The sequence below is a fragment of the Dendropsophus ebraccatus genome, chromosome 1, assembly GCF_027789765.1.
Source record: "Dendropsophus ebraccatus isolate aDenEbr1 chromosome 1, aDenEbr1.pat, whole genome shotgun sequence".
Lineage (NCBI taxonomy): Eukaryota > Metazoa > Chordata > Amphibia > Anura > Hylidae > Dendropsophus > Dendropsophus ebraccatus.
Window position 1 is genome coordinate 205,477,973 of NC_091454.1, and position 13,921 is coordinate 205,491,893.

Consider the following 13,921-nt stretch of genomic DNA (forward strand, 5'->3'; position numbering starts at 1 on the left):
TCAGACAATATGCAGACGGCTCTAATCATTGATTCAATGCATAAATTTGTTTATATTTTAAGCAGTTAAAAAACATGAAAAATGCGATTCCGAAACCACTCTCCCTCATGGTCCCCAAGATGGGGCGTCTTCAGGTTTAGTGCCTAGGGCAGCAGCTTTTTTAAATACGTCAATGACTAGGACGTGGATCAAAATGAACACGGACTGTGGTGTGAATAGCTCAATATAAATCAATGTGCTCGAAGTTAAACCGTGATTACAGAGCCGCAATTACAGACAACTTTACATGTGAATAGGGCCTTATTCTGAATAACCCCTTTAAGGAGATATATTACCTCCTCAATGACAATGCATCCTATAATAGTGAAAAACATGACCAAAGCACCAAAGCCTTTGATTATTATATACGTATTACACTTGTCTTCTGACAATAACGGACACGACTATAAATAATAAATAATTTCAGCAATTTTTATAAAAAAAATTTTTTTTAGTTGTTTCTCTATATTATACAATCACTAATAGAAGAAGAGGCAGCTAAAAAAAAAACTATACTATATATGTATATGTGCAAACAATTGCCCTAGATGCATGGCCTAAATACACAAAGGCATAGCAATCCATTATAAAACTAGACAGATAGACATGACGTGTCACCATGGTAACAGAAACCTTGGAAACAATCAAAATGTACCATTGTGCTTCCTATAAAGAGCAAAATCCAGACAGGTTCATTGATAGGATCATTTTGTTGTCAGTCTAAGTGATTGACAAGCGGCAGCTCTTGTTGGAAGCGGGCCCAGCGCCCACGGGACAGCCAATCAGCGGTATCATAGTAAGCCCGCCCACGTCATGGTAACGTTGTTCTTCAGCCAAACCGCAGACGCTCTAACCTACCTTGCTATGGGTTAAAAGTCAACCAATAGAATACCCCGGATGTATGACAGACAGCGCTGTTGTCCAATGGACTGCCGTGGATTTTTTTTAATGGGCGGGTCTTGTTAAATGCCCTTTGTAAAGTGGCCGAGTCAAGGGGACGATAGTACAGGTGATGTTGGCATGGCGTGGTTGTCACTTCTCTGCAAGTTGTAACGTTTGTGTCTAATTTGTGTCAGTAGTAACACGAGTCCTGTATAAGAGACGCATATTCTCCACACTGAGTGGCCATGTAAGTGTTATCACATGGTGCGGCTTCTGTGCGACTTTTTTTTTCTTTTACTTTTGATAGCAATGGAAATATGGGGCAGATTCAGTTTTGCAGCAATTCTATTGTAGTCTATAGAGGTGACCAGTGTCAGGTTTCATAGAGATGGCAGTCACTTCTGGCAGCTGCCATGTTATGTCTTGTACAGTGGTGACCCTGGTGTCTGGCAGTGTAGATGACCTTCAGCACCCAGCTCTCTGTGGAATCAGCCACTTCTTCATAGATGGCAAACAAGCTGTGCTTTGTTACCCATAGCAACCAGTTTTGTTTAGAGTTTTGGATTTGATATACCAGCCTCATAGACCCCCCCAAATAGTGGCAGCCTCATAGACCTCCCCTAATAGTGGCAGCCTCATAGACCCCCCCCCCAAATAGTGGCAGCCTCATATACCTCCCCAAATAGTGGCAGCCTCATAGACCTCCCCTAATAGTGGCAGCCTCATAGACCTCCCCTAATAGTGGCAGCCTCATAGACCTCCCCTAATAGTGGCAGCCTCATAGACCTCCCTAATAGTGGCAGCCTCATATACCTCCCCTAATAGTGGCAGCCTCATAGACCTCCCCTAATAGTGGCAGCCTCATAGACCTCCCCTAATAGTGGCAGCCTCATAGACCTCCCCTAATAGTGGCAGCCTCATAGACCTCCCCTAATAGTGGCAGCCTCATAGACTTCCCCTAATAGTGGCAGCCTCATATACCTCCCCTAATAGTGGCAGCCTCATAGACCTCCCCTAATAGTGGCAGCCTCATAGACCTCCCCTAATAGTGGCAGCCTCATAGACCTCCCCTAATAGTGGCAGCCTCATAGACCCCCCCTAATAGTGGCAGCCTCATAGACCCCCCCTAATAGTGGCAGCCTCATAGACCCCCCCTAATAGTGGCAGCCTCATAGACCCCCCTTATAGTGGCAGCCTCATAGACCTCCCCTAATAGTGGCAGCCTCATAGACCCCCCACTAATAGCATCAGCCTCATAGACCCCCCCAATAGTGGCAGCCTCATAGACCCCCCCCCCCAATAGTAGCAGCCTCATAGACCTCCCCTAATAGTGGCAGCCTCATAGACCCCCCCTAATAGTGGCAGCCTCATAGACCCCCCCCCTAATAGTGGCAGCCTCATAGACCCCCCCCCCCTAATAGTGGCAGCCTCATAGACCTCCCCTAATAGTGGCAGCCTCATAGACCTCCCCTAATAGTGGCAGCCTCATAGACCCCCCTTATAGTGGCAGCCTCATAGACCTCCCCTAATAGTGGCAGCCTCATAGACCCCCCCCCCCCTAATAGCATCAGCCTCATAGACCCCCCCCCCAATAGTGGCAGCCTCATAGACCCCCCCAATAGTAGCAGCCTCATAGACCCCCCCTAATAGTGGCTGCCTCATAGACCCCCCCGCCCCTAACAGTGGCAGCCTCAGAGACCCCCCCCCTAATATTGCCAGCCTCAGAGACCCCCCCCCCCCCCTAATAGTGGAAGCCTCATAGACCCCACTAATAGTGCCAGCCTCAGAGACGCCCCCCCCCCCCCCCCCCCAATAGTGCCAGCCTCTCTCTCTCTCCCTCTCTCTGTGAGGAATGAAAGGTGGAATCTGATTGGTTCCTAGGGGCGACTGAGCCAGTTTCACTTTACACCATGTTTGATAAATCTCCCCCATAGCTCCCATTTCCCTCCCCTCTGTATACTGCTCCCTGCAAGGACCTGATGACATCATCAGGAAGGTTATTTCAGGTCCTTGCAGGTACATAGAGAGGTTCCAGTCCTCTATGGGCTCTGAGCAGCCTCTAGCTCTGGCTCTCACTCACGTTATCGCAGTTTGCAGAATTTATCCTCACCCACTCACTATCCTGCGATAACAGCATGGGAGCTATAAACTCCCACTCCTGATAGGAAATTGACCTATTTGATGGGTATTTGGGTGCAAACCTGGGTCCTACTATGGTGCCCTACACTTTGTTGACTGTCTCCCCTCCATTGGATAACTAAAAATACAGAATAGACCAAAGCATGGGTGTAACTTTAACCCCATGTAAGCCGTAGCTGGGGGTCTTGTGTGCCCGTGTGGTCTCTAGAGCCAGGGTGTGACTGCCACATCTGGTATATAGTGTGACATGGTACATGGTATATAGTGTGACTGCCACATCTGGTATATAGTGTGATATGGTACATGGTATATAGTGTGACATGGTACATGGTATATAGTGTGACTGCCACATCTGGTATATAGTGTGACATGGTACATGGTATATAGTGTGACTGCCACATCTGGTATATAGTGTGACTGCCACATCTGGTATATAGTGTGACATGGTACATGGTATATAGTGTGACTGCCACATCTGGTATATAGTGTGACATGGTACATGGTATATAGTGTGACTGCCACATCTGGTATATAGTGTGACTGCCACATCTGGTATATAGTGTGACATGGTACATGGTATATAGTGTGACTGCCACATCTGGTATATAGTGTGACATGGTACATGGTATATAGTGTGACTGCCACATCTGTTATATAGTGTGACATGGTACATGGTATATAGTGTGACTGCCACATCTGGTATATAGTGTGACATGGTACATGGTATATAGTATGACATGGTACATGGTATATAGTATGACGGCCACATCTGGTACATGGTATATAGTATGACATGGTACATGGTATATAGTGTGACTGCCACATCTGGTATATAGTGTGACTGCCACATCTGGTATATAGTGTGACTGCCACATCTGGTACATGGTATACAGCAGTGCTTCTCAAACTGTGAGGCGCCCCCTAGTTGTTGGTGAGGCCCAGCTGGGGAGCCAGTTTTTTATAAAAGTAACTATTATCTGCGCAGTCCTTTAAAAGCTCAATTTTAGCAACATTATTAATTTATTTTGTACTTGCTTTATTAGTACATAGAGCTTGGGAGATGGGTGAAAGGTAGTCCTAGCATTATTTTCAGCTTTAAATGGACTTTCACCACAGATAGTGAGGCCCCGGCATCCTCTTGGTCAGTCTGGTGAGGCCCCGGCATCCTCTTGGTCAGTCTGGTGAGGCCCCAGCATCCTCTTGGTCAGTCTGGTGAGGCCCCAGCACCCTCTTGGTCAGTCTGGTGAGGCCCCGGGATCCTCTTGGTCAGTCTGGTGAGGCCCCGGCATCCTCTTGGTCAGTCTGGTGAGGCCCCGGCATCCTCTTGGTCAGTCTGGTGAGGCCCCGGCATCCTCTTGGTCTGTTAGGTGAGGCTCCAGTAGAAGTAGTTTGAGAAGCGCTGCTATACAGTGTGAAGTATCTCACAGTTGTCTCTTTGTCACAGGCAGCAATGCAGTTCTATGTGTCTCGTCTGCTGCTGATGGTGACCCGGGCTGCTCTGAAGGTATCGGGGGTCTTATTCTGGATACTAGTCTATACCGCATCTCTTTTGGCAGCAGCCTCCTACTTGCCAGATGCTCTGAGGCTCGTAGCCAAGGGACCTTTCAAGGCTTTTCATTGGAAGCCACGTAAGACTGCCCCAGCCTGCCTTACAAGCAGCCAGCACGGCCAGCACGGCCACATCCGCATCAAGGTGATTCTCATTGACAATGTGCAGCTATAGTGTTTTCCATAGTAAAGGGGGTGATGAGAGGCGTGAGAGGCGCTCCTTCCTTAACTTCTTATTGGGTTCACAGAAATCTGGTATACGCTTCCATTATGTGGCGTCTGGAGAGAAAGGAAACCCATTAATGCTTCTCCTGCACGGCTTCCCTGAGAACTGGTAATGTCCTCCAAGTCATGTGCTTAGAGGGATTGTCTAGATTAGGAAGGTAATCTATGTATGTCCACCGGTATAATAGTGAGTGCAGCTCTGGAGTATAATAAAGGATGTAACTCAGGATCAGTACAGGATCAGTAATGTAATGTATGTACACAGTGACCTCACCAGCAGAATAGTGAGTGCAGCTCTGGAGTATAATAAAGGATGTAACTCAGGATCAGTAATGTAATGTATGTACACAGTGACCCCACCAGCAGAATAGTGAGTGCAGCTCTGGGGTATAATACAGGATATAACTCAGGATCAGTAATGTAATGTATGTACACAGTGACCCCACCAGCAGAATAGTGAGTGCAGCTCTGGAGTATAATCCAGTATGTAACTCAGGATCAGTACAGGATAAGTAATGTAATGTATGTACACAGTGACTCCACCAGCAGAATAGTGATTGCAGCTCTCGACTACAATACAGGAATCAACTCAGGATCAGTACAGGATAAGTAATGTACTGTATGTACACAGTGACTCCATAAGCAGAATGCAGAGTGCAGCTCTGGAGTATAGTACCTGTTCCTTTTTGGCAGGTACTCCTGGCGGTACCAGCTGGATGAGTTCTGCCAGAAATACTGGACTGTGGCTGTGGATCTCAGAGGATTCGGTAGCTCGGACGCTCCTCCAGAACTGCAAGATTACAAGATGGAGACTCTGCTACAGGACATCCAGGATCTTATCACTGGGCTGGGTGAGGGCTTTGTGTCTCGCAAGGTTGATATTAACAGGTATGGTTTGGATGTGACTATAAGCAGCCTGTCTTCTCTCCCCCCAGGGTACTCGGAGTGTATTCTGGTAGGACATGATTGGGGGGGCACCCTGGCATGGACGTTTGCTGTTCGTCACCACGACATGGTGTCTCGTCTCATCGTGATGAACGCTCCTCACCCATCGGCCTTCCATGGTGATGTATTCATTCATCTGGTCTCGTCTTCACGTTTTTGGCAATACCAATAGTCTACATGACGTCTTCTAATAATGGAAGCAATATTGCTAGTTGGGGCATTTTAGGGTATTGTCCTATAGCTATATTGTATCTGACACTGATGTATTCTCTCTGTAGATTATGTGCTGGCTCACCCATCTCAGCTCTTCTCCTCCCGCTACGTCTTCCTTTTCCAGCTGCCAATCTTACCTGAGATCCTCTTATCCTTAGGTGACTTTGAGGTGAGCGGCCTTAGTTTTCTGCCCAGTAGTCTCCATGGTGGTCTGCCTAACCCATTGTAGGGGCATCAGAAGCGGCTCCTGACTTCCTCTAAAAACATCTTATTTCCTACACAGCACATCCGGAAACCACTGATGGACACCACTATGGGGATCCAGAATAAGGAGCGGCGGCTGAGCAAAGAAGAGATAGAGGCCTTTGTATACTACCCCTCCCAGAAAGGAGCCTTGACTCCTGCACTAAACTACTACAGGAACTTGTTTGGGTGAGAATAACCCTACGTGGCAACCTGTTCATTGTTTTGTATATTTGTTTTAAATAGTTTTAATAAACATTGATTAAGCATTAGGGTACGTTCACACTGCTGAGTACGCGCAGAGACTTCCAGCGGATTCTGACGGACAGCCTCCGCATGAAGTGCCATCCGATCCATAGATTCGATTATGTTTTCTGGCAAATTCCGCTGTCTGCCCAAACATTTGACATGTCAATTCTTTGAGTGGACAGCAGAATCTGCCGCAAATATCATTAAGTATATGGAACGGGCAGAACTTGAAGCGGAGGCCTCCCTGCGGAATCTGCTTGAAATCTATGGAAATTCTGTAGTGGGAACATACCCTAACAAGGGGTAACATTTAAAGGGGTAGTGCGGCGGTAAAAAATTATTCACAGACTAACACACATTACAAAGTTATACAACTTTGTAATGTATGTTATGTCTGTGAATGGCCCCCTTCCCCGTGTCCCACCACCTCCACCCGTGTACCCGGAAGTGTGGTGCGCTATACTCACCTATCACGTGCCGACACCCGTCTCCGATCTTCAGCGAGTGTTGTCTTCTTCGGGCGGACGGCGAACAGCTCCGACTGTCCTGAATGTCGGCCGCCCTCTGCAGCGTCATCCGATGCTCAGCCGCAATTGGCTGAGCATAACTGTGCTCAGCCAATCGCGGCTGAGCACAGTTGTGACGTGGCGGAGGGGGGACAGGCGGCAGCGTCTCGGCCGTCCGTCCGAAGATGACGTTTGGCACAAGATGGCGCACGGCCCTTGACACGGATCAGGTAATGTATAATGCACTACACTTCCGGGTACACACGTGGGGGTGGTGGGACACGGGGAACGGGGCGATTCACAGACATAACATACATTACAAAGTTGTATAACTTTGTAATGTGTGTTATTCTGTGAATAATTTCTGAGCGCCGCACTACCCCTTTAAGCAAATCTTTTTTTTTTCCTGCCAACGGTCACCTCTAGGGGGAGCTCTCTGCATAGTCGTTCTAATCTATTTGGCTGTGTGAAGGGAATTTAGGAGGTGCATTTTCTCTATTGATAGGTGGATTCTGGCCAAGTAGAAACCTTTGACGTGTGCGACAAGGACATTAACCCCTTTCCTCCTGGGCCGTTTAAAATTTAGGGGTAGGGGTTTTTCGTCATTACACTGTTAACCCTGGAGTTAAACTGACATTTTTTCTATGTTCCTCAAGTCAGTACGATTACAACGATAGGTAACTTGTATGTTACTTGATGGCTTTTAAAAATTAGAACCTTATTAAAAAAGATAAATGTGTTCAAAATTGCTCTATGACCATCCTTATAACGCTTTTATTTTTTGGTCTATGAGGCTGTGTGAGGTGTCATATTTTGCGCCATGATCTGTACTTTCTTGCTTGCGTATATGAGACTTCTTGTTAAAATTTTTTGGGGGGATTTGATGTGAGCAAAAATCAGCAATTTTGCCTTTTGGTGTTTACCGTGCGAGATCAGGGATGTGATTAATAATTCCAGCCATTCCACACGCGGCGATAGCAAATATGTTTGTTTGTTCATTTTTATTTATAAAATGGGAAAAGGGGGGTGATTTAAACTTTTAAATTAATTATTAATTATTATATTTTTTTTTATAGTAATATGTAGTCCTTATAGGGGTCTTCTATGAGCAATGCAGTGATTGCTTATAGAGATCATGGGTCTATGCAATCATTGATCAATTACTAAGGGCTGCTGATAGCAGGTGGGGCAGTGCTATACAGAGAGGGCTCACATTGTGAGGCCTCTCTGTACATCCCTTAACCCATGATGACATAGCCTAATGGGTTGGGGGGGGGGGGGGGGGGGAGAAAATAATAAACAAGTAGCACCGCTCAGGGGTCCCACTTACAGCAGCTGGGGTCCTGCAGCTCTGCTAGCTGCAATGTCACATCCCCCAGCCAATCAGTGACTGGTGTGGAACACTGCCCCAGCCACTGACTGAGTAGTGTCCCTCCGTTACGTCATCTGCACATAAGCCCTGCCCCCTCAACGCCCCTAGAGGGAGTGGGGCCTAGACCTTTGGCCAGCCTGGTTCAATGGTCAACAAGGGGCGGGGCCTATGACGTCATGGATGGATGGGACGGTGGGCGGGGCTAATCAGCAGATGATAAAAGATCACTTTTTACTTGAAGCACCATGACGTATGATATAAAATAAGGTATGAAAACTGCTACATTTACCCATTACACCTGTGTAGAGGAGTCAGAATCCAAAAAGGGGGTGACAGTGTCATTTTAAGGAGCAGTTAAGCAGAGGCACCCCGGGGGGGGGGGGGGGGGTGTTGCTGCCTCTGTTACAGAAATGCTCCACTCCGCAATGCAACTGTGAGATGCCAGTGCGTTGTCATAGAAGCAGATCAGTTCTGCCAGCTTGATACTCCTATTAGGCTCTGCAAGTGGGAGGACTTCTTGGGATAACATTAAGGACCACTATATACTACAGTATGGACAGATGAAGGGGTAGAACGGCACTGTGTTGACTTGCAGTCAATAAGCTTCAAGCTCGAGGGTGCACGACTCAGGTAACCGACCCCTGCTTGAGAAAGACTCTAGAGCAGAGTCGAAACGTTGCCACACGGGTTTGGTAAATAAAATACACCTCCACTTTATTCCGGAGTGCCGTCTCTTCCCTTTCTACATTACTACAGTATGGAAGTATTGCAGTATGCAATTTAAGTAGTTGCATGATAAAGTGTGACAATAAAAAAAAAAATGAATACTCAAAATGTACACTATCTTCTTGTGTGTTACACAAATACAATTGGTATCAATCACATTTATCCTGCGTCTGTCTATCCCAATATCTACCTCACCTTCGTACTTGTGTCTCTGCAGATTCTTCCCGGTGAAAGCCCAGGACGTTCTTGTGCCTACGCTGCTGCTATGGGGGGAGCAGGACACTTTCCTGGAGGCCGCCATGGTCCCAGAGATGCAGCAGTACGTCCATGCTCCCTTCCAGGCGGAGGTTATACACAATGCCAGTCACTGGCTGCAGCAGGACCAGCCGGAGGAGGTGAACAGGATCATGTGGCAGTTCCTGAGACGGGAGATGCCGGTGTCCGTGCACTGAATCTATCACATGTACATACAATAGATTGTATGGAGGAGCCTGCTGACCCTGCTCCGACATGTATATAGCATAACTGGCTCTATAGCTTGTATAGAGAGCAGTAATGTCTATATAGTATCAATGACTGTTCATAGTGAATCTAGCTTTACTGTATATATACAGTTGAGTATATATATGCTGATCCAGCGATAATGTGCATGTATATATATATGATGTATATAGAGATCTGAGAACCCAACTTTAATTTTATGTAACATTATTCATTCAACTTGTATATAGAGATGAACTGAACCAACTCCAATGTATGTACAACCACTAACTATATCACATGTATATAGAAATAATTCTGTATATACAGAAACCATATGATTTAGGTATGTAATTATAATGGGTATATATACAAGAATACCCATCCCCCCCCCATACTAGTGTTGATATACATATGGCAGCTATTTGATCAGTCGATTCTAACTGATGGTTTATTTGATTGTTTTACCATGTATAATCCTTGGTGTAATGTCAGTCAGTCGTATATCAGTGATGTCCTGGTGGCACCTGATATGGGTAAGCAGAGCTGAAGTGAAAAGCAGCAGCCTGAGACGTTGGTAGGACAGGAGATGATATATACTTACTATATACACAGCCTCTGATCAGTGTATGTATAGGGGTTGCAGCAGTTGCCCCATAGCTAAGTAGGCCCTTTAGGGTCCAGAAGACACGCCGTCCAGTGTGCAGAGACGCTAAGAGCTAGGAGAGTCAGGTTAATGCCTGTTTTATTGTTGTCTGATTTTGTTTTTGGGGTATCACTCTGCATATATAGTAGTCGAACCTTGTCATAGCTTGGCTAAATGAGTTAAGACATCATCGCTAGACATCATTTTAGGATATAACAAACTGATCGTTGGGGGTGTGAGCACTGGACCCCCAGCAGTCCGCTTGGTAGCTATCTCCTATCCAAAGGATGGGAATACCCCTCTAACTATTAAAGTGATTCTGTATCCACCAACCTCCCCCAAACTGTTGATACCGTCCGTTCGATGAGAGTTAATCCATCCTGGTCGTGACTTTTAAAATGCGCCAAGTGGATTTTGTGACAATATGCTCAGGAAATGTTTTAAAAAGTGCCGAGTAAAACAAAGTGCATGTGGCTTTTTATGTGTGCCGTGATCCAGATGTTAGCTGGAAGTCAATGGAAGTTTATGATTTGCCTTAGTTTTTTAGGGATGGCGTTTTTCTCTCCTTTCTGGCGTTTTTTAGGCTCTCAGGCAGTTTTTCCAAAACGCAGCATGCTGAGGGTGTGACGGTTGTTTTCTCCCATAGACTTCAATGGGATAGTTCTGATTTCCTCATAAACCCCATTGCTATGTGTATGTCGTTTGTTTTAGTTTTTCTGCCATTTTTTGTCACCTTTTGTGATCCAGCAGCTTGGTCATGTGATGGCAGAGGGGAAAAAAGTTCAGCACACAAAAACTCCTCAACCGCAAAAAAAATATTCACACCTAAAGTCAAAAACGTCAGAACCCCCCCCACCTTTTTTTTTTTTTCTTCACCTGAAAGTCGCCAGACATAAAATGGGTGTGGTTTCAAACAACTTTTAATGTGTCATAGAGACACATTTAAAGTTTTGGTCGGTTTGGGTTTGAATGTTCAGACCGTTACGAGGAAAAGACCGTGCTCTCCCAACTCGTTCTCATGATCGGTATGGGACTGAACACTCAGACTTGGACCGATTAAAGTGACTCCACAATCTGACCCCCCCAAACCACTTGTACCATCAGATAGCTGCTTTTAATCCAAGATCTGTCCTGGGGTCCGTTCGGCAGGTGATGCAGTTATTGTCCTAAAAAACAACTTTTAAACTTAGAGCCCTGTGCCTGTGCCCTAACTTTGCACCACCCCTCCGTCCCTCCTCCCCACCCTCCTCATCATTAGGAATGCCACTGGAACATTTTCTCCATGCTGAACATTTGCACAGGTGTCTTAACGATCCAGCCCATGTGCCGGGCTCACACAGCTGACGAATAGGAGACAATCTGCCTGGAGCATTCCTAATGATGAGGAGGAGGGGGGAGGAGGGACAGAGAGGTTGTGCCAGCCTAATGCATACACAATCTAAGCCCCGTTGGGCACAGGGCTGCCAGTTTAAAAGTTGTTTTTTAGGACAATAACTGCATCACCTGCCGCAGGACAGATCTTGGATTAATAGCAGCTACCTGAAGGTACAAGCGGTTGGGGGGGGGGGGGGGGCAGATTGTGGGTACAGGGTCGCTTTAAAAATTTTAACATCTGTCTAGGACAGGTCAAACATTTTTTGAAACAACAGATACGCTTTACAGAAGCAGTGCACTATATAATTTTATTCCCCCCCCTGCTGCAGGCTGATATGTATACTTACCAATGACGATCAGTTTCCAGTGATGCGGCTTCATTCTGGTGGTCCGGCGCCGTTCAGGTCCTTCTGGCAGCGACATCACGGCTCCTCTGATCCACTATTTTACTCATTGATTTTGAAGCCCGAAAGTCAGGGTCTCCAATGCATCTCTCATAGAAATGCATTAAAGAGTCTGACTTCCAGCCATCGGCTGGCCCGCAGCTGGTTAGAAGAGGTCACATGGGCATCAGCAGGACCCGAACGGTGCCGCACCACCGGAATGAAGCCACACCGCCGGAAACCGATCACCAATTGTAAGTTTACAGCTGGGGAGGAAATAAAAAAAAAAATAGTGTACTGCTTCTTTAATGGTACTATAATAAATCTATGTGCAACCATATAGAAGACTGTATATGGATGTAACGCCTGGACACTTGACTGTGTATACAGTATACGTGTGTGCCAATCATTTTATTGCAGTATGGTTTATTTTACTGTCATTACTGGGAAATATAAAATAAATCATTCAAACCTGCCTGCACTGTATTTCTTTAGCTGTAGTTGGATGTGTGCACAGGGACATAAACAGAAAACTGAGGACAGACCTGACCCCGACCGGGAGCTCCACCATACTTCCCCCCCCCCCCCTCTCCCCCACACTGATCCTGAGAATGGTAACATATGTGAATGAAACATAGCAGATGTGATGGGCCATTCTCTCTCTGTGGGGCTCCCTACAGTGATGGCAAATTTGGCAATGCCCCATAGACAATGAACAGACCTCTAGCCTTGTCATTGTGGTGCACACTATTTATTCCGGGGACAATCTCTGGTCCCAGCACTTAGCTCAGGGATAGAGAACCTTGGCTGTACAGCTGTTGCCAAACTACAACTCCCATCATGCCTGGACAGCTAAAGCTTTGGTTGTCCAGGCATGATGGGAGTTGTAGTTTTGTAACAGCTGAAGAGCCAAGGTTCCCTATCCCTGGTTTAGCTTATCATCCCCAATGCAAAGGAGAGAGGATAAGTTACTGAGATAGGAATATATGACTTTAATGTTGTAACATCTCTTTATATGGATTGTGGCTCTAGTGTCTAAATCTCCTTCCTTTCAGTGATAAAAATCTAGCTGCCTGTAACCACCACTAGGGGGAGCTCTGTGCATTTATACATTCTGACATATATGGTAGGTGGGGGCCTGGTATAAGATCAAGTCCTTGTCCTCTGAGAATAAACACCTGTGATTTGAAAAAACTTTTGACATGTCATAGAGACGTGGGAATGAATTGGGAGACGATGGTGCTAAGCGCAATCCTCTCTTGACTCTGTGTCACATGACGAGTCAGGCTCCTAATGTAAGCCTATAGACCCTGACTTTTTCACAGGAAATGGACCTCATTGCAGCACGGTCCTCTCCCGGCTTGTTCTCGTGATCAGTACAGGTGTCAGGACTATGACATGTCAAAGTTTTTTTCAAACGACAGTGAAACTTTAAATTGGTACTGTGGAGAAAAACAAATGTTTTTTAGTCAACTGGCGTCAGAAAGTTTGTAATTTACAGGTTTGTCAATTACTTCTATAAAAAATCTTTAAAAAATCTTGAGTCTTCCAGTACTTATCAGCTGCTGTATGTCCTGCAGGAAGTGGTATATTCTTTCCAGTCTGACACAGTGCTCCCTGCTGCCACCTCTGTCCATGTCAGGAACTGTCCAGAGCAGGAGAGGTTTTCTATGGGGATTTGCTGCTGCTCTGGACAGTTCCTGACATGGACAGAGGTGGCAGCAGAGAGCACTGTGTTAGACTAAACCCCAGCCAGGCTGCTCTGGCACCAGTTTATCCCTCCAAAAGCAAAAGGTTCAGGCTGCAAAAATCCCTCCCATACTTTTTATACTGTTGGCTGAACCCATGGCTAGCATAAATGCAGGTAATGAGTAAGAGAAGGAAAATAAGTCTTGAGTAAGAAATCTCGAGGCTTTTCTATTAATCAGGACTATTGTATCACTGGCGAGTA

The 13,921-nt window shown here is 46.1% G+C and overlaps 1 protein-coding gene across 2 annotated transcripts; it reads left to right on the forward strand.

The window, feature by feature from the left end:
* Positions 1 to 981: 981 nt before the first annotated feature.
* Positions 982 to 11,075, forward strand: LOC138789842 (epoxide hydrolase 3-like). Of its 2 annotated transcripts, none has more exons than XM_069968727.1 (8): positions 982 to 1,048; positions 4,505 to 4,753; positions 4,857 to 4,942; positions 5,527 to 5,684; positions 5,769 to 5,897; positions 6,057 to 6,160; positions 6,275 to 6,423; positions 9,305 to 11,075. In XM_069968727.1, exons 2-8 carry the CDS (start codon positions 4,511 to 4,513, stop codon positions 9,537 to 9,539), a joined length of 1,104 nt encoding a protein of 367 aa, XP_069824828.1. In that variant the 5' UTR covers positions 982 to 1,048; positions 4,505 to 4,510; the 3' UTR covers positions 9,540 to 11,075. The 2 variants fall into 2 exon arrangements, with proteins under 2 accessions (XP_069824828.1, XP_069824895.1); XM_069968794.1 differs by lacking the exon at positions 982 to 1,048 and adding an exon at positions 1,055 to 1,168.
* Positions 11,076 to 13,921: the final 2,846 nt, after the last annotated feature.